The 21,836-nt window shown below is 48.5% G+C and overlaps 1 protein-coding gene across 1 annotated transcript in view; it reads left to right on the forward strand.

Moving 5' to 3' along the window:
- The window catches only part of LOC144607901 (nucleolar complex protein 2 homolog), a 65,456-nt gene that overhangs the window by 18,863 nt on the left and 24,757 nt on the right, over window positions 1–21,836 (forward strand). The window contains exons 5-6 of the mRNA XM_078425029.1: window positions 2,757–2,870; window positions 8,313–8,448. Coding sequence (XP_078281155.1) covers window positions 2,757–2,870; window positions 8,313–8,448 — 250 coding nt within the window. The remainder of the gene's footprint in view (window positions 1–2,756; window positions 2,871–8,312; window positions 8,449–21,836) is intronic.

The raw sequence follows: 21,836 nt of genomic DNA on the forward strand, positions 1-21,836 counted from the left end.
TTCTGACATTCAGCCAACCTGCTCTCTATGCTACCATCTTCCCTCTAATACCATGGGCTCTCGTCTTCTTTAGCAGCCTCGTGTGGGGCACCTTACCAAATGCCGTCTGAAAATCCAAGTGAACCACATCCGCCGACTCTCCTTGGTCGATCCTGCTATTTACTTCCTCAGAGAATTCCAACACATTTGTCAGGCAAGATTTGCCCTTCAAAAAAACATGCTGACTTCCGCCTACATTAGAACTACATTGTGCTTCTAAGAACTCAGAAACTTCATCCTGAATAATGGACTCCAAAATCGTACCAACCACCTAAGTCAGGCTAACAAGCCTACAGTTTCTCATCTTTTGCCTCAATCCCTTCTCGAACAGTGGAGCAACATTTGCAATTTATTCACAAAATGCTGGAGTAACTCAGCAGGTCAGGCAGCATCTCAGGAGAGAAGGAATGGGTGACGTTTCGTGTCGAGACCCTTCTTCAGACTGATGTCAGGGGGGCGGGACAAAGGAAGGATATAGGTGGAGACAGGAAGATAGAGGGAGATCTGGGAAGGAGGAGGGGAAGAGAGGGACAGAGGGACTATCTAAAGTTGGAGAAGTCGATGTTCATACCACTGGGCTGCAAGCTGCCCAGGCGAAATATGAGGTGCTGTTCCTCCAATTTCCGGTGGGCCTCACTATGGCACTGGAGGAGGCCCATGACAGAAAGGTCAGACTGGGAATGGGAGGGGGAGTTAAAGTGCTCGGCCACCGGGAGCAATAAATTTGCAATTTATATATTTTGCTCCGATTGTTTTAGTTCGTATTTATTCTGTGGTTGAATAATTGCACTTTTATTTTTATAAGTATTTCGCTTCTTATCTTTAAGAGTTTCTGAATGTCCAGAGCTCAGAAACATTTAAAGCCCCTGACAGCCAGCAAAGCGAGCTGTACCCATGACCTGCTGATAAGCTACAGGGCTGATTTAAAATAAAACAACATCAATCCATCCCCCAAGTCATAAATTGTCACTCTGTGCAGTCGGACGGAACAGCAGGCTAGAAGATTTAATGGGAGGAGAGTGGTTGGGTATTGAAGGAAATTGATCCTTGGAAAGCTAGCAAGGCAGCAGGCACGAGTAAAATCTATAAAATTGCCTATGGAGCAAATGTGCACACAGTAGGACTAAAAAGAAACTCCGTGCTGTATGTGAAAGTTTAAGGAAGAAAGCAAGGTGTACAATCCTTTTGCAAAATTATCTACTGCACTGCAGTGTAGTCAAATATCTTCTCCTACCTGCCTTGCCTACACTGCGACACTCTGCACAACACCATGGGAACCGAGAATGTTTCTCAGCTGAGACGTGCCTGCAGGAGATATGTCAGACTATCTGCACTCGGCAAGTTTCCACAAGCAGGATTTTACTGGCCAAAGTGCACCTTATGCTGGGGTATAAAACCATGACAGGAATAAGAGCGACTAGGCTTGTATACACTGGAATTTAGAAAGATGAGAGGGGATCTTATCGAAACGTATAAGATTATTAAGGGGTTGGGCACGTTAGAGGCAGGAAACATGTTCCCAATGTTGGGGGAGTCCAGAACAAGGGGCCACAGTTTAAGAATAAGGGGTAGGCCATTTAGAACTGAGATGAGGAAAAACCTTTTCAGTCAGAGAGTTGTGAATCTGTGGAATTCTCTGCCTCAGAGGGCAGTGGAGGCCAATTCTCTGAATGCATTCAAGAGAGAGTTAGATAGAGCTCTTAAGGATAGCGGAGTCAGGGGGTATGGGGAGAAGGCAGGAACGGGGTACTGATTGAGAATGATCAGCCATGATCACATTGAATGGCGGTGCTGGCTCGAAGGGCCGAATGGCCTCCTCATGCACTTATTGTCTATAATAGAGGGGGTAGAGTCATTTATCCGAGGTCGGAGGATCAAAAGCAAGAGATGTGTAAGGAGAGAGGTACAAGATCTAACATGAACCTGAGGGCAACGTTTCCACTCAGAATACGGAGGACGGAGCGAGCTGCCGGAGGAGGTTTGTTGGGGCAGGTTTAGTTGAGTTCAGTTTAGAGATACAGCACAGAAACAGGCCCTCAGCCCACCGAGTCCAAGCTGACCAGCCATCCCCGCACACTAACACTCTCCGACACACACCAGCGACAATTTACCTAGCCAATTAACCTACAAACCTGTACGTCTTTGGGGTTGTGGGAGGAAACCGAAGATCCCGGAGAAAACCCACGCAGGTCACGGGGTGAACGTACAAACTCCGTACAGACAGCACCCGTAGTCGGGATCGAACCCGGGTCTCTGGCGCTGCAAGCGCTGTAAGGCGGCAACTCTACCGCTGCGCCACCGTGCCGCCCAGGTGCTGTGACAACATTTAAAAGGCACTCTTCAACGTACGCAGTTGCATGGCGAGGAAAGGTTTAGAGGGATGTGGGCCAAATGGCGGCAAATGGGACTACCGTAGATGGGCCATCTTGGTAGGCATGGACGAGTTGGGCCGAATGGCCTGCTTCCGTGCTGAGTGACTCAGTGACTGCTTTCCATGATGCAAGCTGAGAGATAAATATAATCAAGGACACAAGGTATCAATGTTACAGGTTGTATAGAGTTGGAGCAATGGTTGGTCTGAGGAAGCGTCTCGACCCATTCCTTCTCTCCAGAGATGCTGCCTGTTCCGCTGAGTTACTCCAACGTTTTGCGTCTGTCTTGGAGCAATGATGCCCCGCTTTATCGCTCTAAACCGGCTTCTTGTATATTGTTCACAGGCATCGTGGGAGAAGGAAGTTAAGCAGGAGGCCTCGCCTCTGCAGAAGTACTACGGCAGCTGGAAGAAGCTCCGAGACAAGGAGATTGTTCTGGAAATCACCGGCAAGGAGCGGGTACGTTGAGAGACATTTAAATCCCCTAACAGCTGGCAAAGCTAGCCACACCCATCTCCAATGACCTACAGGGTTGATTTAACTTAAAGCTACATTGACCTAACCTCATGATATTAAATATCACCGTGAATGTATTAATTTGTAGGTACTATCGCAATGTTTAAGAAACATTTAGACAGGTAAATGGATAGGCTTAGAGGGATATGCGCCAAGCACAGGCAGGTAGGACTAGTGTAGATGGGACATCTTGGTCGCTGTGGGCAAGTTGGGCCGAAGGACCTGTTTCCACGCTGTATGACTCTATGATTCTGTATAAGAGAGATCAAATGTCTCTGTGGTCGTGCATTTTGAAAGAAAATTCATGCGTTTCAAAGCAAGAGAGCGTTGCACAATTTTCAAAGCTTGATTAGCTACCTATCTCGTTTATCCCTCCCTCCGGTTTTACATTTCTCTCCTCCTCTTCTCTCCTTATCTGACACTCTTTTGTCCCCTTTCTCACCGCAAGAATTTGTCACTTGCTCGCCCCAATCAACCAATTGAGCCCCTCCTCGTTCTGTATCCACCTCTCACTCACGCAAAACAGAAAGTGCTGGAGTAACTGAGCTGGACTGAGAGGACATGGGTTACAGGTGCCAAGGGAAAAATTTAACGGGAACCTGAGGGGCAACGTTTTCTACAAGAGAAGGTGCTGGGTGAATGGAACGAGCTGCCAGGGGAGGTAGTTGAGACAACATTTAACAGACATATGTACAGGTACATGGATAGGAATGATTGGAAGGGATATGGCCGACGAGGGCAGGTGGGACTAGCATAGATGGGGCATCTTGGTCAGCATGGACCAGGTTGGAGGGAAGGGGCTGTTTCCATGCTGTAGGAATCTGTGACTTTGTTTCAGAGTGTATTGTTAATGAAAACACAAATTAAAATTGCCACCAGGTTTTCGGTTTCTATCTAAAGAACATTGATAAGTTCAGGTCCCTGAAGTTTGGCTGCTTGACTTAATTAGTGTGCCTCCACAAGCTAAAATGTTTTGAATCGTAGAACCAATGTGACCAAGTAAGACTTTTGTTTTTCAAAACTCGTTCCAAGTGCTTTAAGTTGCAGACATGCGTGGGCGTGCGGTGTTTCGATGGCTTTGATGCTCCTCGCTTAGACCCTGATTTTGTTTGTGGTTGCTGCGACCTTTCACTTGCTGCTTAGTTTAATTTAGTTTAGCGATAGAGCGTGGAAACAGGCACCTTTGGCCCACCGAGTGCTCACCGATCAGCGCTCACCCCATGCACCAGTTCTAAGCTGCACGCTGGGGACAATTTGCAGACGCCCATTAGCCTGCAAACCTGTACATCTTTGGACTGTGGGAGGAAACCAGAGCACCCGGAGAGAAGCCACGCAGGTCACAGGGAGGTAGACACAAAATGCTGGGGTAACTCAGCGGGACGGGCGGCATCTCTGGAGAGAAGGAATGGGTGATGTTTCGGGTCGAGACCCTTCTTCAGGTCACGGGGAGAAAGTACTAACTGTACAGACAGCACCCGTAGTCGTAGGTATTTATTCACAAAATGCTGGAGTAACTCAGCAGGTCAGGCAGCTTCTCAGGAGAGAAGGAATGGGTGACGTTTCAGGTCGAGCCCCTTCCTCAGGCTGATGTCAGGGGAGGGCGTGGGACAAAGATGGGATGTAGTAGGAGACAGGAAGACAGTGGGAGAACTGGGAATGGGGAGGGGAAAGAGAGGGACAGAGGAGCTATCTGAAGTTAGAGAAATCAATGTTCATACCGCTGGGGTGTAAGCTGCCCAAGCGAATTATGAAATGCTGTTCCTCCAAGTTGCGGTGGGCCTCACTATGACAATGGAGGAGGCCATGACAGAAAGGTCAGACTGGGAGTGGGAGGGGGAGTTGAAGTGCTCAGCCACCGGGAGATCAGGTTGGTTAAGCCGGACTGAGGAAGAGATAGGGCAGATGCATAGCATTTTACCCAGGGTAGGGGAATCATGAAACAGAGGACATAAGTTTAAGGTAAGATGAATAAGATTTAATAGGATCCTGAGGGGCTATGTTTTCACACAGAGGGTGGTGGGTATCTGGGGCACCAGATGCCAGGGCAGATAGTTGAGGCAGGCACTGTAACAGCATGTAAAAGACATTTGGACAAGTGCATGGATGGGAACGGTTTAGAGGGATATGGGTCAAACACGGACAGGTGAGACTAGTGCAGATGGGGCACCTTGGTCGGCATGGGCAAGTTGTAGTGAAGGGCTTATTTCCGTGGTGGAGGACTCTATGCAGTTTGGTCCAGTAGAGTTGGCTCTGCCAAGCCGAGCTCTTGTTTCTTGCACAGACACACAATGCTGGAGCAACTCAGCGGGACAGGCAGCATCTCTGGAGAGAAGGAATGGGCGACGTTTCGGGTCGAGACCCTTCTTGTTTCTTGCAGCTGTTCCATTCAGACCTGCATCACATCAAGAGCTGGCCTAGAACAAATCCCACCTAAATAAAACCCACCCGAAAATCCCACCGTGGCTGGGGGGCTCAAGTAATAAGGGGAAGCTGGGAATTTTCCTGGAACAAATGACCTCATGGCATTGTCATGTCAAATGTTGACCTCATTAACATTTCTAAAACGATGATGAGCGTAGATGGGGTAGACAGTCACAGTCTTTTACCCAAGAGCAGGGGAGTGTAAAACTTGAGGCGAGAGATACGGATTCAAAAGGGATTAAGATCAAAGGGGGGCAAGTTATTTTTTTCATATCCCCACCAGAATGTGGTGGGTCTCTGCAAAATACTGCCAGAGGAAGTGGTAGCGTCTGCTTAGGTAGTACAATCACAATGTTTAAAGGTCATTTGGTCAGGCATATAGAAAGCAAAGGGTTAGAGGGATGTGGGCCAAATGCCAGCACATGGGACTCTATGCAGTTCATGGCACTCTGCAGGTGCCAGAGGTTATGGGGAGAAGGCCGGAGAATGGGGTTAGAAGGGAGAGTTCTTCCACAGTTTAAGAATAAGGGGTTGGCCATTTAGAACTGAGATGAGGAAAAACATTTTCAGTCAGAGAGTTCTGTGGAATTCTCTGCCTCAGAAGGCAGTGGAGGCCAATTCTCTGGATGCATTCAAGAGAGAGCTAGATAGAGCTCTTAAGGATAGCGGAGTCAGGGGGTATGGGGAGAAGGCAGGAACGGGGTACTGATTGAGAATGATCAGCCATGATCATATTGAATGGCGGTGCTGGCACAAAGGGCCGAATGGCCTCCTCCTGCACCTATTGTCTATTGTCTATTATGACTAGCCTTGGTCGCCATGGACAAGTTGGGTCGAAGGGCCTGACTGTGTGCTCTTTGATTCTGTGAAATGATGAGTGCTAAAGTATTCAAATCATCAGTTCTATACCGTAGGTTCGTCTCTGCACTGCACGTTTTGTGCAAGGTTGGTTCTGCTTTCTTCTCTTGCGGATCTATCACATAATGTTATTTATTTTAAATCCGAATCACCATTGCCATTCCGAGGAGACAAATATTAAAACAGGAAGAAAAGTTTTAGCAATTTTTTAATGGATATCCTTTTACCAATTTGAGTTCACACAGTGAGAGCCTCACTGGTGTAATTCAGTTTAGCTTAGAGATACAGCACTGAAACAGGCCCTTTGGCCCGTCGAGTCTGCGCCGACCAGCGATCCCCGTGCACTAAGTGCTATCCTGCACACTAGGGACAATTTACAGAAGTCAATGTGGGAGGAGACCGGCGCACCTGGGGAAAACCCACGCAATCATGGGGAGAACGTACATCCTCCATACGGACAGCACCCGTAGTCAGGATCGAACCCGGGCCTCTGGCGCTGTGAGGCAGCGACTCTACCGTTGCCCCAGATGAGCTGAGCTGAGAGAGGGTATCCCCCTGGTTGAGTTCAATGGGAGGAAACATCTCCAGCCAAGCTTTACGTGGACGAGATTCAGTTTAACGTGGAGATTAAAAATCAGCCCAGAATTTGACCAATTGGAAAAAAAAACCTTGGATTTTGCAAGCACCTTTCTCTCCTGTTTCGTTTAGTTTTGGGGATATGGCAGATGAACAGGTCCTTCGGCCCCCCTGAAACCGCGCCGATCAGCAATCACCCGTACACAAACTCTATTCTCCACACACTAGGGGCAATTTACAGAGGCCGATTGACCGACAAACCCACACGTCTTTTGGACGTGTGAGGAAACCGGAGCACCCGGAGAAAACCCACGCTGTCACGGGGAGAACGTACATACTCCGTACGGACAGCGCCCGTAGTCAGGATGGAACCCGGGTCTCTGGCGCTGTAAGGCAGCCACTCCACCGTCTCCCCAGACGAGCTGAGCTGAGACGAGTTCAATGATGGAAACATCTGCCAAGCATTTTGTGGAGGAGATTCAGTTTAATGTCACGGGGGAAACGTACAAACTCCCGTTCAGCACCCGCGGTCAGGATCGGATGCGGGTCTCTGGCGCTGTGAGGCAGCAGCTCTACCGCCGCGTCACTGTGCCGCCCTATTGGGACATTAAACTGGGAAGCCGCCGGGTTTGTTTTGGAAAGGTGCAGCAAGGTGCTCCCCTTTAGCTCCGTCAGCCACCCAAGCTGCAAGGAGCCTTGTGAAAGGCAGTGAGCAGCATTACCTGTGTACACCAGGCCGAGCCACTGTGGTGCCCCAGTCTAATGGGTCTTATGTCCCCAACACGTGAATCCTTCAACATTCGTGCCGCGATCATCTGTTCCATAGAGCCAAGCCTGGTAGGCCCGTTTAAACATTCCACCGATGGAATTCTCCGCATCAGTTTGGTGACAGGGTTTGGCAAAGAAGGGGGACAAAAAAAGCTTTAAAAAAAATAGTTCCAACAGGAAACGCAAAGTTTTGCATTTCTCTTTAACCTAAAAGAGTTTTGAGCTTCCTGAGAGATTGGGAGGAGGACAATAGACAATAGACAATAGACAATAGGTGCAGGAGTAGGCCATTCAGCCCTTCGAGCCAGCACCGCCATTCAATGCGATCATGGCTGATCACTCAATCAGTACCCCGTTCCTGCCTTCTCCCCATACCCCCTCACTCCGCTATCCTCAAGAGCTCTATCCAGCTCTCTCTTGAAAGCATCCAACGAACTGGCCTCCACTGCCTTCTGGCAGAGGAGGGGGAATTCATCACATAGCTCCAGGCAACAATTTCCAACTCTCTTTCTTGCGTTCCCAGTGTAATCTTCGTTCCAGTTACCGCAGGTCCAGTGATGAAACAGAGGTGCCCACGCAGTCAGCCAGTCAGTCTGAAAGGGATGTCACGTTTACCGTTAGCGTTATTGATTGGTAATTGGCGATGGTTGCATGTAAATGGGAGATGGGGGCAGACCTTGGCTTGGTGTTTTAAGCCTCCGCGGTGTCGAGGGCTGACTTTGTAGTAACTCCTTCTGTTATATTTCATGTGCCCCTCGCCAGCTGGAAGACCTGCATTTCCCGGAGATCAAACGCAGGAAGTTGCAAGAGAGCAAAGAGAAAGACAAGAAAGAATTCAGGGATCTCTTTGACTCTGACAGCAGCTCTGATGATGAAAGCTGTGGCTTTAAATCTAAAGGTAGGTTTTGAAAATATTCCACGGGGAGGAGATGTTGTTCGTAGCCGCAACCTGGGGGGGTGGGGCTGGTGATGTGGACACGGAGAGCTTCGCAACACCATCACAATACTTACAGGCTGTGGGAATAAATGAGACCATTCAGCCCTACTCCCTCCTGTACTACAGACACATAGAAACATAGAAACATAGAAAATAGGTGCAGGAGGACGCCATTCGGCCCTTCAAGCCAGCACCGCCATTCATTGTGATCATGGCTGATCGTCCACAATCAGTAACCCGTGCCTGCCTTCTCCCCATATCCCTTGATTCCACTAGCCCCCTAGAGCTCTATCTAACTCTCTCTTAAATCCATCCAGTGATTTGGCCTCCACTGCCCTCTGTGGCAGAGAATTCCACAAATTCACAACTCTCTGGGTGAGAAAGTTCCTCCTCACCTCAGTTTAAAATGGCCTCCCCTTTATTCTAAGCCTGGTTCTGGACTCGCCCAACATTGGGGAAAATTTTCCTGCATCTAGCTTGTCCAGTCCTTTTATCCATCTATCTATATACTAAAACTCTCGTTTGTTTGTTCGTTTGTTCCTGAACTACAGCCGAAACAGTACACGATAGCAGTAATTATATCTGCTGTAAAATATTTGTAATAATCTTTCTGACCCTCCTCCAGCAAGTGTTGCAAACATTCGTAACCATCCTGAGCAATTGGATTTAGAACAAACCGAAAATCTCGGAGAAAACCCACGCAGGTGCAATGCTAATCCAGGTAGTGGTGACTATCACAGTTTGCCAAACTTGCTGGAGGGGGGGGTCAGAAAAATTATAATAAAATCATTTACAGCGGATACAATTACGACTCTATGAAGACAGGCCATTTGCCCCACACGATGGCCTGTTCTCGCGCTACACCTGCTCCTCCTCCAATTCCCACCTCCGCCAATCCTATCAACAGAATGTCGCAATCCTCACCTTCACTACCATTACTGGTGCCCTCCCCTAATTCCCCATTTATTGGTGCCCTCCCCTAATTCCCCATTTACCGGTGCCCTCACCTAATTCCCCATTTATTGGTGCCCTCCCCTAATTCCCCATTTACCGGTGCCCTCCCCTAATTCCCCATTTACTGGTGCCCTCCCCTAATTCCCCATTTACAGGTGCCCTCCCCTAATTCCCCATTTACAGGTGCCCTCCCCTAATTCCCCATTTACTGGTGCCCTCCCCTATTTCCCCATTTAAACTCAGGGGTCTGTTCAGATTATGAACACCACGTTTTTGATCGGATTAACGAGAGATCTTTGTCCGTGGAAAGACCAGAACAAGGAAGAGTAAATTCAGCCATTAATAGAAATTCAATATAGAAATTAGAAATGGAAATGGAAATGGATATTTAGGGAATGGAGGAATATTGATTATGTGAAGGCAGAGGAGATTAGTTTAACTTGCCATCATTTTTGGCATAGATATTGTGGGCTGAAGTGCCTGTTCCTTTCCTATGTTCTAAACCCCAAAGCCCTTTACTGGACGATTCTCCTAACCATATACACTCCAAGCACTAGTTGTTCCCTCCCTATCTAAAGGCCATCCCTCCTCCTATCTTCCATGATCAGGATTCACCAAGGTTGTGCAAACCAATATTTAGAAAGATAGCTTCACATCCAAGTAACTTTGGCACTGGAGGTGCCAGCAATGATCAGTTGAAATCCCACCCTGCTCCTGGGATTTGCTACGTAATTTAGAAGTTAAAACAAACCTGCAGATGCTGGAAACCTGAAACAAAATGGTTATGTAAGGTGCTTTGAAATATGTTTCACTTAACTGCATTGAGAGAAGACACGTGTTTGTAGACACAAGGAACTGCAGATGCTGGGTTATAAAAATAAAGTGCTGGAGAAACTGCTGAAGAAAGTGCTGAAGAAAAATAAGTGCAGGAGTAGGCCATTCGGCCATTCGGCCCCTTGAGCTAGCACCACCATTGAAAATGATCATGGCTGATCATTTAAAATCAGTACCCCGTTCCTGTTTTTCCCCCATATCCCTTGATTCCTTTAGCCCAAGAGCTAAATCTAACTCTCTCTTGAAAACATCCAGTGAATAGGCAGAGGCAGTGGCAGAGAATTCCACAGATTCACAACTCTCTGGGTGAAGAAGTTTTTCCTCATCTCAGTCCTAAATGGCCTACCCCTTATTCTTAAACTGTGACCACTGGTTCTGGACTCCCCCAACATCGGGAACATTTTTCCTGCATCTAGCCTGTCCAATCCTTTAAGAATTTTATATGTTTCTATAAGATCCCCTCTCATCCTTCTAAATCCCAGTGAATACAAGCCCAATCGACCCATTCTTTCATCAAATGTCAGTCCCGCCATCCCGGGAATTAACCTGGTGAACTTACGCTGCACTCCCTCAATAGCAAGAATGTCCTTCCTTAGATAAGGAGACCAAAATTGCACACAATACTCCAGGTGCGGTCTCATCAGGGTCCTCTTAAACTCAAATCCTCTCGCAATGAAGGCCAACATGCCATTAGCTTTCTTCACTGCCTTCTGTACCTGCATGCTTACTTTCAGTGACTGATGTACAAGCACACCTAGGTCTCGTTGCACCTCCCCTTTTCCTAATCTGTCACCATTCAGATAATAATCTGCCTTCCTGTTCTTGCCACCAAAGTGGATAACCTCACACTTATCCACATTATACTGCATTTGCCCACTCACCCAACCTATCCAAGTCACCGTGCAGCCTCATAGCAGCCTCATCGCAGCTCACACTGCCACCCATCTTTGTGTCATCCGCAAACTTGGAGATGTTACATTTAATTCCCTCATCTACATTGTTAATTAACTGGGGTCCCAGCACCGAGCCTTGCGGCACCCCACTAGTCAATGCCTGCCATTCTGAAAAGGACCCGTTAATTCCTACTCCTTGCTTCCTGTCTGCCAACCAGTTCTCTATCCATGTCAATACCCTACCCCCAATACCATGTGCTCTAATTTTGCCCACTAATCTCTTGTGCGGGACCTTGTCAAAGGCTTTTTGAAAGTCCAGATACACCACATCCACTGGCTCTCCCTTATCCATTTTACTTGTTACATCCTCAATACATTCCAGAAGATTAGTCAAGCATGATTTCCCCTTCATAAATCCATGCTGACTTTGACCGATCCTGTCACTGCTTTCCAAATGTGCTGCTGTAACATCTTTAACAATTGACTTCAGCATCTTCCCCACTACCGATGGAAGGCTAACTGGTCTATAATTCCCCCATTTTCTCTCTCCCCCCTCCTTTCTTGTGGGGGAAAAGTGGGGTTACATTGGTTACCCTCCAGTCCATAGGAACTGATGCAATTGAGAGATCATTGGAAAATGATCACCCATGCATCCACGATTTCGAGGGCCACCTCCTTGAGTACCCTGGGATGCAGATCATCAGGCCCTGGGGATTTATCTGCCTTCAGCCCAACAGGTTACCTAACACCATTTCCTGACTAATGTGGATTCCCTTCAGTTCCTCCCTCCCACTAGATCCTCGGCCCCCTAGTACTTCTGCGAGATTGTGTCTTCCTTAGTGAAGACAGAACCAAAGTACTCGTTTAACTGTTCGGCCATTTCCTTGTTTCCCCATTATAAATTCACCTGTCTGATATATCTAAAGAAGCTTTTACAGTCAGTTTCTATATTTCCCGCAAGCTTTCTTTCATGCTCTTAATTAACCCCTTTGTCCTCCTCTGTTGAGTTCTAGATTTCTCCCAGTCCTCTGGTTTGCTGCTTCCTCTGGCTAATTTATATGTCTTTTCCTTGAATTTAACACTGGGCTTGATTTCTCTCATTAGCCACAGTTGAGCCACCTTCCCCGTTTTATTATTTCGGGTCAGGCGGCACCTCTGGAGGACATGGATAGGTGAAGGTTCGGTTCAGGGCCTTTCTTCACACCTGTTTGTACCCGAATTTTGAACTTACAATCCAATTGACAGATTAACGTCACAGGGGGGCCACCTTAGACATGTGTAACGAAGTGGGGCACACTGCCTGTTGACAGGAAAGGATGTCGTTGCAGGCTATTGAGGGCGTGCAGCGTAGGCTCACGAGGTTAATTGCGGGACTGTCGAATATGTTGAAAGACTGGAGCGACTGGGCTTGTATACTTTTCTGGGATTTAGAAGGATGAGAGGGGATCTTATTGAAACATATAAGATTATTACGGGATTGGACACGCTAGAGGCAGGAAACATGTTCCCGATGTTGGGGAAGTTCTGAACCAGGGGCCACAGTTTAAGAATAAGGGGTCGGCCATTTTGAACGGTGATGAGGAAAAACGTTTTCACCCAGAGAGTGGCGAAGCCGCGGAACTCTCTGCCTCAGAAGGCAGTGGAGGCCAATTCCCCGGATGCTTTCAAGAGAGAGTTGGATAGAGATCTTAATGATAGGGGGTATGGGGAGAAGGCAGGAACTGGGTACTGAGTGTGGATGACCAGCCATGTTCACGGTGAATGGCGGTGCTGGCTCGAAGGGCCAAATGGCTTACTCCTGCACCTATTGTTTATTGTCTAGGCTGTTAGGACGTTGCAAAATGTCGGGGTCGTTTGCAGGAACTGTGCGCGCGGGGGTGGGGGAGGTTGCCAGATTGCACGCACCATCTGGGGACTAAGCTTCTTGGGAGAGTATAAAACGGCTTTAATTGTAGATGAAAACACATTCGCCGTAAGCATTGTCTCCTTGTTTTGTGCAATGGTGAATTTTATTGGGCAGCGTTTCGTGGATTATTTTCATGGACGAGCAAGAAAAAGACAGCGCCAGATTGTTTGAGTACTCTTTCCAGAGGAAGACCTACCAGCATTTGATACAATTGCTCTACTCTTTTAAATCTCTTTGCTACCTCTAAATCTGGCACCATTTTGTTCAGTGTTCTAGTTAAATTCTGCTGCCTGATTCACCGCCAACTCATTTAGGACATTGGACTTTGTCAATGGAACTGATGTGCTACAGTGCTGCAAACTACATTTTATACTCCACTAGACCAAGTGGACCCATTGGGCCCAAACCTCTCCTGCATTGGTGCAGCACCCTCTCCTCCCCCCCTCCCTGTTGCCCCCCTTCCCCTCCGCCCTCCCCCTTCCCCCTCCTCCCCCCTTTCCCCCCTCTGCTCCCCTCCTTCTCCCCCTCACTCCTCCCCCTCTCTCCCCCACCCCCTCCACCCTCCCCCACCTCCCCTACTCCTCTTCCCTTTCCCCGCTTCCCCTTCCCCCCCCCCACTCAATCCGCCTCAACCCCCCCCCTTATCCTCCCTCCCCAGGAGATAAATTTAAACTTTAAAATGTGAATAACTTAAAAAATATAACACCAATTTCAATGAAACTTCCATTAGCACCAAAGGGACGACGGTGAGTAAGGTGGGCCTAAAATTGTCGCGCTATCGTGTACCGTTTTGGCTGTAGTTCAGGAACAAACAAACAAACAAACAAACAAACAAACGAGAGTTTTAGTACATAGATATCTTCCCCTTTGCTCTGCCTATTGTACTTGAGGTTGACATGATTGTATGTGTTAGTATTATCTGATTGAATAGCGTGCAATACAAAGCGTTTCACTGCACCTCAGTCCACGTGACAATATTAAACATAAGCCTAAATTACCCTTGAGTTTTGAAAAAAGGAATGTTCCTGATATTCCTAGCCCAAGACAATTACCTCACCCAACTGGATAAGGAGGGCCTCCGAATCTTTCAGAGTGCAACGCCCACAGCTTGGCTTGCTGTCAAATCTGTCAGGGGCTAGAAATATTTCTCAACGTGTCTGGCATTCAAGCAAGATTTGAAAACTGAATCATTAATTCTTTTTATTAAATATTGAAAAGAACTAAAAGCCTTCTTAAGTAATTAAGAACATAAAACAAAACATAAATAATTAAGGATAAGGGAGCTTTCCTTCCTCAGAGCCCTGCCGTTCCGGTTGATAACAGCAGGGACTGGGAGGCAGATCTGACCGAGTGTTGGCCCAAGTTTGGCTTCCCCCAGGGTTGGCACTGGGCATCTCAGCGAGCTGGGACTCCACTGGAATTGCCTTGGCAAAGACAATTGTGACCCTCAACATCATTGGGCAGCGCAGTGGTAGAGTTGCTGCCTCTCAGCACCAGAGACCCAGGTTCGATCCTGACTCTGGGTGCTTGTCCGTACGGAGTTTGTACGTTCTCCCCGTGACCTGCGCGGGTTTTCACCGGGATCTCCGGTTTCCGCCCACAATCCAAAGACGTACCCGGCTATCTGGGTTTGGTCAAGTTGTAAATTGTCCCTAGTGTGTGTAGGGTAGTGTTCGTGTGCGGGGATCGCTGGTCGGCGCGGACTCAGTGGGCCAAAAGGGCCTGTTTCCTCGCTGTATCTCTAGTCTAATCTAAACTAAACTAAAGTAAAATCAGTCACTGTTCCAGTTCAGTCTCAATAGACAATAGACAATAGGTGCAGGAGTAGGCCATTCAGCCCTTCGAGCCAGCACCGCCATTCAATGTGATCATGGCTGATCACTCTCAATCAGTACCCCGTTCCTGCCTTCTCCCCATACCCCCCTCACTCCGCTATCCTTAAGAGCTCTATCCAGCTCTCTCTTGAAAGCATCCAACGAACTGGCCTCCACTGCCTTCTGAGGCAGAGAATTCCACACCTTCACCACTCTCTGACTGAAAAAGTTCTTCCACATCTCCGTTCTAAATGGCCTACCCCTTATTCTTAAACTGTGGCCCCTTGTTCTGGACTCCCCCAACATTGGGAACATGTTTCCTGCCTCTAATGTGTCCAATCCCCTAATTATCTTATATGTTTCAATAAGATCCCCCCTCATCCTTCTAAATTCTAAATTCCCTCCCAAATTGTCCACCATTCTTTCCCATCCATAAATGCTGCTCGACCCGCTGAGTCCCTCCAGCAGCTTAGTAGCTGCATGTTGAACTACACCATTCACGCAGCGCAGTGGCACAGCTGGTAGAACAGCTGCCTCACAGCGCCAGAGACTCCGGGTTCAATCCTGACCTCCAGTGCTGTCCGTGTGGAGTTTGCACGTTCTTCCCGTGCCTGCGTTGTGCCCCTGCCCCTCGCTCTCGGTCTTCGGGATCTGTGGAGTCAGTGGTAGTGGGGCGGGAGGAGGGCAATGAGCGACCGGGCTGTGCACCCACCTCACCACTCCCAATGCTACTTCCCTTGGCAATCGCACCATCTCAGCACGGTGGCACAGCGGTAGAGTTGCTGCCTCACAGGACCAGAGACCCTGGTTCGAACCTGACTATGGGTGCTTTCTGTCTGGAGTTTGTACCTTCTCCCCGTGACCTGCTTGGGTTTTCTCCGAGATTTCCAGTTTCCTCCCACATTCCAAAGACGTGCAGGCTTGTAAGTTAATTGGCTTCGGTAAAAATCAAAAATTGTCCCTTGTGTGTAGGATAGTGCTAATGTACAGGGTGACCGCTGGTCGGCACGGCCTAGGTGGGCCGAAGGGCCTGTTTCCACACTGTATCTCTAAACTAAAAAATTTAAATCTCAATTTAATTGGGTCTCCTCACTGGTTGAAGCTACGATCAAGGAGTGTGTGATCCCTTGATGCCTCAGCACACTGGAATAAAACAGTTAAGGCTTTCTCACTGCATTAACCTCCCATTGATTTCCGGGTAAGGTCTCCTGTGTAATTAATCGGAGGGGAAGGCTCACATTCACATCCAATTTTCCTCCCCGCACAACGAACAAAAGGCATGAGTGTGTTCTCAGAAAAATGCAAAATACTGCAGATGCTGCAGGTCCGGCACAAAAGGGAAGGTGCTTGGAAATTCAGGCCGTTTCTGCGGGTAATTGTGGGATAAGGGGAGATTTTGTCATTCAGCGGTTGGGTGAGTGTTTGGAGTTCTCTGAGCCAGAGGGCCGTGGGGTTGATCCAGCACAGAGGTGGCGGGAGAGGGGGGATGGAAAGGAGGTGGGATGAGGAGCAGCATGGTCTCCAGCACTGAAGAGAGGGGGGGGCGGGTCGGGCAGAGCAGACTCCAGGTGAAGCAAGGCCTGGCTCTCGCTCCAAGTTTAGAAGGATGAGGGGGGATCTTATAGAGACGTATAAAATGATAAAAGGACTGGACAAGCTTGATGCAGGAAAAATGTTCCCAATGTTGGGGAGACCAGAACCAGGGGCCACAGTCTAAGAATAAAGGCCATTTAAAACTGAGGTGAGAAGGAACTTTTTCGCCCAGGGAGTTGTGAATTTGTGGAATTCTCTGCCGCAGAAGGCAGTGGAGGCCAAATCGCTGGATGGATTTAAGAGAGAGTTAGACAGAGCTCTGGGGGCTAGTGGAATCAAGGGATATGGGGAGAAGGCAGGCACGGGTTACTGATTGTGGATGATCATAATGAATGGCGGTGCTGGTTCGAAGACCCGAATGGCCTCCTCCTGCACCTATTTTCTATGTTTCTAAGTTCTTAACGTTTCGAAGCCATGATTTTTTTCATCAGAACCGACCGGTTTCAATGGGGAAGGTGGGGAGGGGCGAAGAAAACAAAATGGAGGGCCTGCCATTGAATGGGAGGATGGAAGAGACAGTGGGGCAAGTGGCGGGCAGGAAATGGGGATCAGGGTAGGAGGGAGGGACGGGGGAGAGAGAGTTGGATGGTCAGGAGGCGGGGGAGACAGAAGGACAGGCGGCGAGGGAGCAAGAATACGAACACATTGGGAGTGGCACAGCCTCATAGCTCCAGCGACCTCGGTTTGATCCTGACCTCCGGTGCTGTCGGGGTGGAGTTTGCACGTTCGCCACATGTTCAAGTAGGTTTCCTCCGGGTGCTCCCATATCCTCCCACATCCCAAAGACGTGTGGTTTGGTAGGCTCATTATCCCCTGTAAATTGCCCTCGTGAGGGGGTAGAATCTCAGGGGGAGTTGATGTGAATGTGGGGGTCTAAGATTAGTGTAAAAATTAAATTAGTGTTTAATGGCCAACTCAATCGGCTGAAGATAGACACAAAAAGCTGGAGTAACTCAGAGGCTCAGGCAGCATCTCTGGAGAAAAGGAATAGGTGACGTTTTGAGTCTGGTCTGAAGAGGGTCTTGACTCGAAACGCCACCGATTCCTTTTCTCCAAAGATGCTGTCTGACCCGCTGAGTTTCTCCAGCTTTTTGTGCCTATATTCAGTTTAAACCAGCAGTTCCTTCATACTCAAAGGGCCACAGTGTTTGTTTCTGAACGGTATCTCTCTACGACTAACATAGTTAAACCTGCAAATTAACAGTGCAGTTCTTCCAGAGTACTGAGAAACTGAGATCACGTGGAGAAAATTGAAATACTGTCATAGATTAAAGCACAGAAAAGAAGCTGTGAAGACATCTTTCTCGTTACAACGCTGTAACTCTATATTCTGCACTCTCAAAGGTATTTATTTCACAAAATGCTGGAGTAACTCAGCAGGTCAGGCAGCATCTCAGGAGAGAAGGAATGGGTGACGTTTCGGGCGACCCGAAACGTCACCCATTCCTTCTCTCCTGAGATGCTGCCTGACCTGCTGAGTTACTCCAGCATTTTGTGAAATAAATACCTTCGATTTGTACCAGCATCTTTAGTTATTTTCTCACATATTCTGCACTCTGGTGTTCTTCTCTTAGTACCTGCCACTGCAGTAATGTCTGGCTGCATTGTAGTCGTGTGTAAGATTATTTGACTGGGCAGCACGCAAACAAAGTTTTTCACTGTGATTCTGTACAGTGATAACGATAAAACACTCCAGGTCCACCACCGATTTTCTGGCACCCTTGGCTCCAGGGCCTTTCTGTATTAAATGTGTAGGAAGGAACTGCAGACGCTGGTTTAAACCGAAGATAGACACAAAATGCTGGAGTAACTCAGCAGGTCAGGCAGCATCTCTGGAGAGAAGGAATGGGTGACATTTCGGGTCGAAGAAGGGTCTCGACCCGAAACGTCACCCATTCCTTCTCTCCAGAGATGCTGCCTGTCCCGCGCCGAGTTACTCTAGCATTTTGTTCCTTTCTGGATTATCCATTTGGCGACCAACAGAGGTCACGGCCTCCGAGAGGTGTTCAACGGCACGGGAAAGGCCTGTCGAGGCCGTTGAGGAGACGAGACGCCGGCCCGCAAAGTCGGCCTCGGAGGTCGGCTGTGGGAGGGAACGGATGTGCTGGCTCCAGCCGGGCCAGAGTTCCAGAGCCTCAGCCTCAGGGGGCAAATTCGACCCGCCGATTGGCACGGAAGTCCCGATGAGGTAGAGATCGGCCACCTCACCCGGCCCAGGGGCCACATTTCCAGGGGACATCGGGAGTGGGGGGGGGGGGGGGGGGATTAAATAATTTGTCCGTAATTTTGTCCGGATTAAAGGAGGTGCCAGACCACCAAGTTGCCAGAAAATCGGTTGTGGACCAATTTAAAGCATAGAAATAAAATAAAATAAAATAAAATAAAGCTCGAGCGATTAACCTGTGCCATTACGAAGCACAACGAGCTGGAGGAAGTCAGTGGGTCAGGCAGCATCTGTGGAAGGAGTGGACGGACGACCTTTCTGGCCGCGGCCCAACCCCTGACCCGAGACCCTGAGACGTTGTCTGTTCATTCCCTCCGCAGACGCTGCCCGGCCCGCCCAGTTCCTCCAGCACTTTGTGCCTTGCTGAAAAATGACCGGCATCTGCGGTTCCTTGTGTCTCCGTCTCCTTCTGTGGGATTGCCAATGCCTTTCAAGTTACCGTGGGGGGGGAGGGGAGAGAGGTGTGAATGAGTGCTCCAATCCTGAACGCAGTGGAGAGTTCAGCCATGGAGCAATGGGGGGGAAGGGGGAGAGTCAGCCACACTGCCGAGGGAGCTCCAGCCTACTTTGGACCCCCGGCTCTGCTCCGGCAGGCACGCACTGAGGCACTGCTCTCCCAGCTGCTACCCAGCTGGGCTCAGCCCTCTCCGTGTGTCTCTCCGTGCACGAGCAATGAAAGATGCAGAAGGCAAAATGACAGTAAGCACCAGTGCTGGAGCACAGAACGACAGCAACAAGGTCTTCAGACAATAGACAATAGGTGCAGGAGTAGGCCATTCGGCCCTTCCAGCCAGCACAGTGATCATGGCTGATCATTCACAATCAGTACCCCGTTCCTGCCTTCTCCCCATACCCCCTGACTCCGCTATCCTTAAGAGCTCTATCTAACTCTCTCTTGAATGCATTCAGGGAATTGGCCCCCACTGCCTTCTGAGGCAGAGAATTCCACAGATTCACAACTCTCTGAGTGTGAGACACGGGATACAAGTTTTTAAAAGGGGGGGGAGGATTAAAAGAATTGACTCCATTTTGCATTATGATTGATTCATTAGGCTAATCCCGTCATCATTTAGAAAGGGGCTTACTGTGGTTTGTGTTAAATACGTGAATGGCCATTATTCCCTCGAAAATCTTTTGATCTGCTTTCTTTAAATAACATTAATGGCTGCACTGTGAATTGAAACTGTTACGTCTAGATTTTTTTTTCTGGTTGTGAAGGAATTTGATTGTGTAACCAGTACCCCAGGGGTCTGAAGAAGGGTTCCAACCTGAAATGTCCCCCATTCCTTCTCTCCAGAGATGCTGCTAGACCCATCGAGTTACTTTGTGACTGTCTTCAGCATTAACCAACATCTTCAGTTCCTTCCTACACCCTCCTGGTTGCACTCAAATGGACGTGGGGGGGGGGGGGGGGGGGTTGGAATTAAATTGTTTTGTATTAAAGGTCTTCAGAACGGAAATCCTTCAGGTGCGATGGTATTTTAGTGAATGATTCTCCGTGTCTCCCCCGGTCACTGTTGTACTTTGGACAAGCTACCCAGATTTGTGAAGTCTGTGGAATTCTCTGCCTCAGAGGGCAGTGGAGGCCAATTCTCTGAATACATTCAGGTGGCACGGTAGCACAGCGGTAGAGTTGCTGCTTTACAGCGAAATGCAGCGCCGGAGACTCAGGTTCGATCCTGACTACGGGAGCTGCACTGTAAGGAGTTTGTACGTTCTCCCGTGACCTGCGTGGGTTTTCTCCGAGATCTTCGGTTTCCTCCCACACTCCAAAGACGTACAGGTATGTAGGTTAATTGGCTGGGTAAATGTAAAAAAAAATTGTCCCTAGTGGGTGTAGGATAGTGTTATATGTGCGGGGATCGCTGGGCGGTCACGGACTTGGTGGGACCGAAAAGGCCTGTTTCCGGCTGTATATATATGATGATGATTCAAGAGAGAGCAAGGTAGAGCTCTTAAGGATAGCGGAGTCAGGGGGTATGGGGAGAAAGCAGGAACGGGGTACTGATTGAGAATGATCAGCCATTATCACATTGAATGGCGGTGGCTGGCTCGAAGGGCCGAATGGCCTCCTCCTGCACCTATTGTCTATTGTCTCTATTTGTGGAGGTGCAGATGAAGTTTAAGTTACAGAATGGAAAAAAGGACAACTTTTAACATCGACAACATAGAAACATATAAAATAGGTGCAGGAGTAGGCCATTCGGCCCTATCGAGCCAGCACCGCCATTCAATATGATCATTGGCTGATCATCCACAATCAGTACCCCCCGTTCCTGCTTTTTCCCCCATGTCCCTTAACCCTAGGAGCTAAATCTAACTCTCTCCTGAAAACATCCAGTGAATCGGCCTCCACTGCCTTCTGTGGCAGAGAATTCCAACAGATTCCACAATGAAGGCAGTGGAGGCCAATTCTCTGAATGCATTCAAGAGAGAGCTGGATAGAGCTCTTAAGGATAGCGGAGTCAGGGGGTATGGGGAGAAAGGCAGGAACGGGGTACTGATTGAGAATGATCAGCCATGATCACATTGAATGGCGGTGTGCTGGCTCGAAGGGCAGACTGGTCTCCTCCTGCACCTATTATCTATTGTCTATCCTCTAAGAATGTTATATGTTTCCATAAGATCTCGCTCTCATCCTAAATCCTAGCGAATTACAAGCCAGTTTTTACTTTCCAAAGTTGTGGAAATAATTTTTTTTTAAAGCTAAGGGCAGGTTTCAGGCAGGAGACCCAAGAGAAAATTTGGTTCTGGGAAAATCCAGCACGTGTAAATTAGTTGCCTAGGAGGTCAGTATAGAAGGCTATTGTGCTGCTAAAGATTTTAACCCCTTGGGGGTTTCTGCCGAGGTAAGGCCAAGTACAGGCCACCGGTTTCGATCAATATGTGAGCCTCTCCCATCTGCTATTGATTTTTGTTAAGAGCTCGCTAACATGTCCAGGCACTCTCCGCTGAGCTGGGGAGAAGTTGCCTACCCCACATAAAGACTGAGTCTTTGTACATTGGCATCCCTGTGCAGACTGACTAATTCAAAGCAGTTGGTTGCCTCCATGTGATCTCCCCTGCCCGGAAGCCTTATATTTTTCTGCCGCATTCTGTTTAATGGGGTTTTGTCTCCATGACTTCACTTC

Source organism: Rhinoraja longicauda, chromosome 30, assembly GCF_053455715.1.
Source record: "Rhinoraja longicauda isolate Sanriku21f chromosome 30, sRhiLon1.1, whole genome shotgun sequence".
Lineage (NCBI taxonomy): Eukaryota > Metazoa > Chordata > Chondrichthyes > Rajiformes > Arhynchobatidae > Rhinoraja > Rhinoraja longicauda.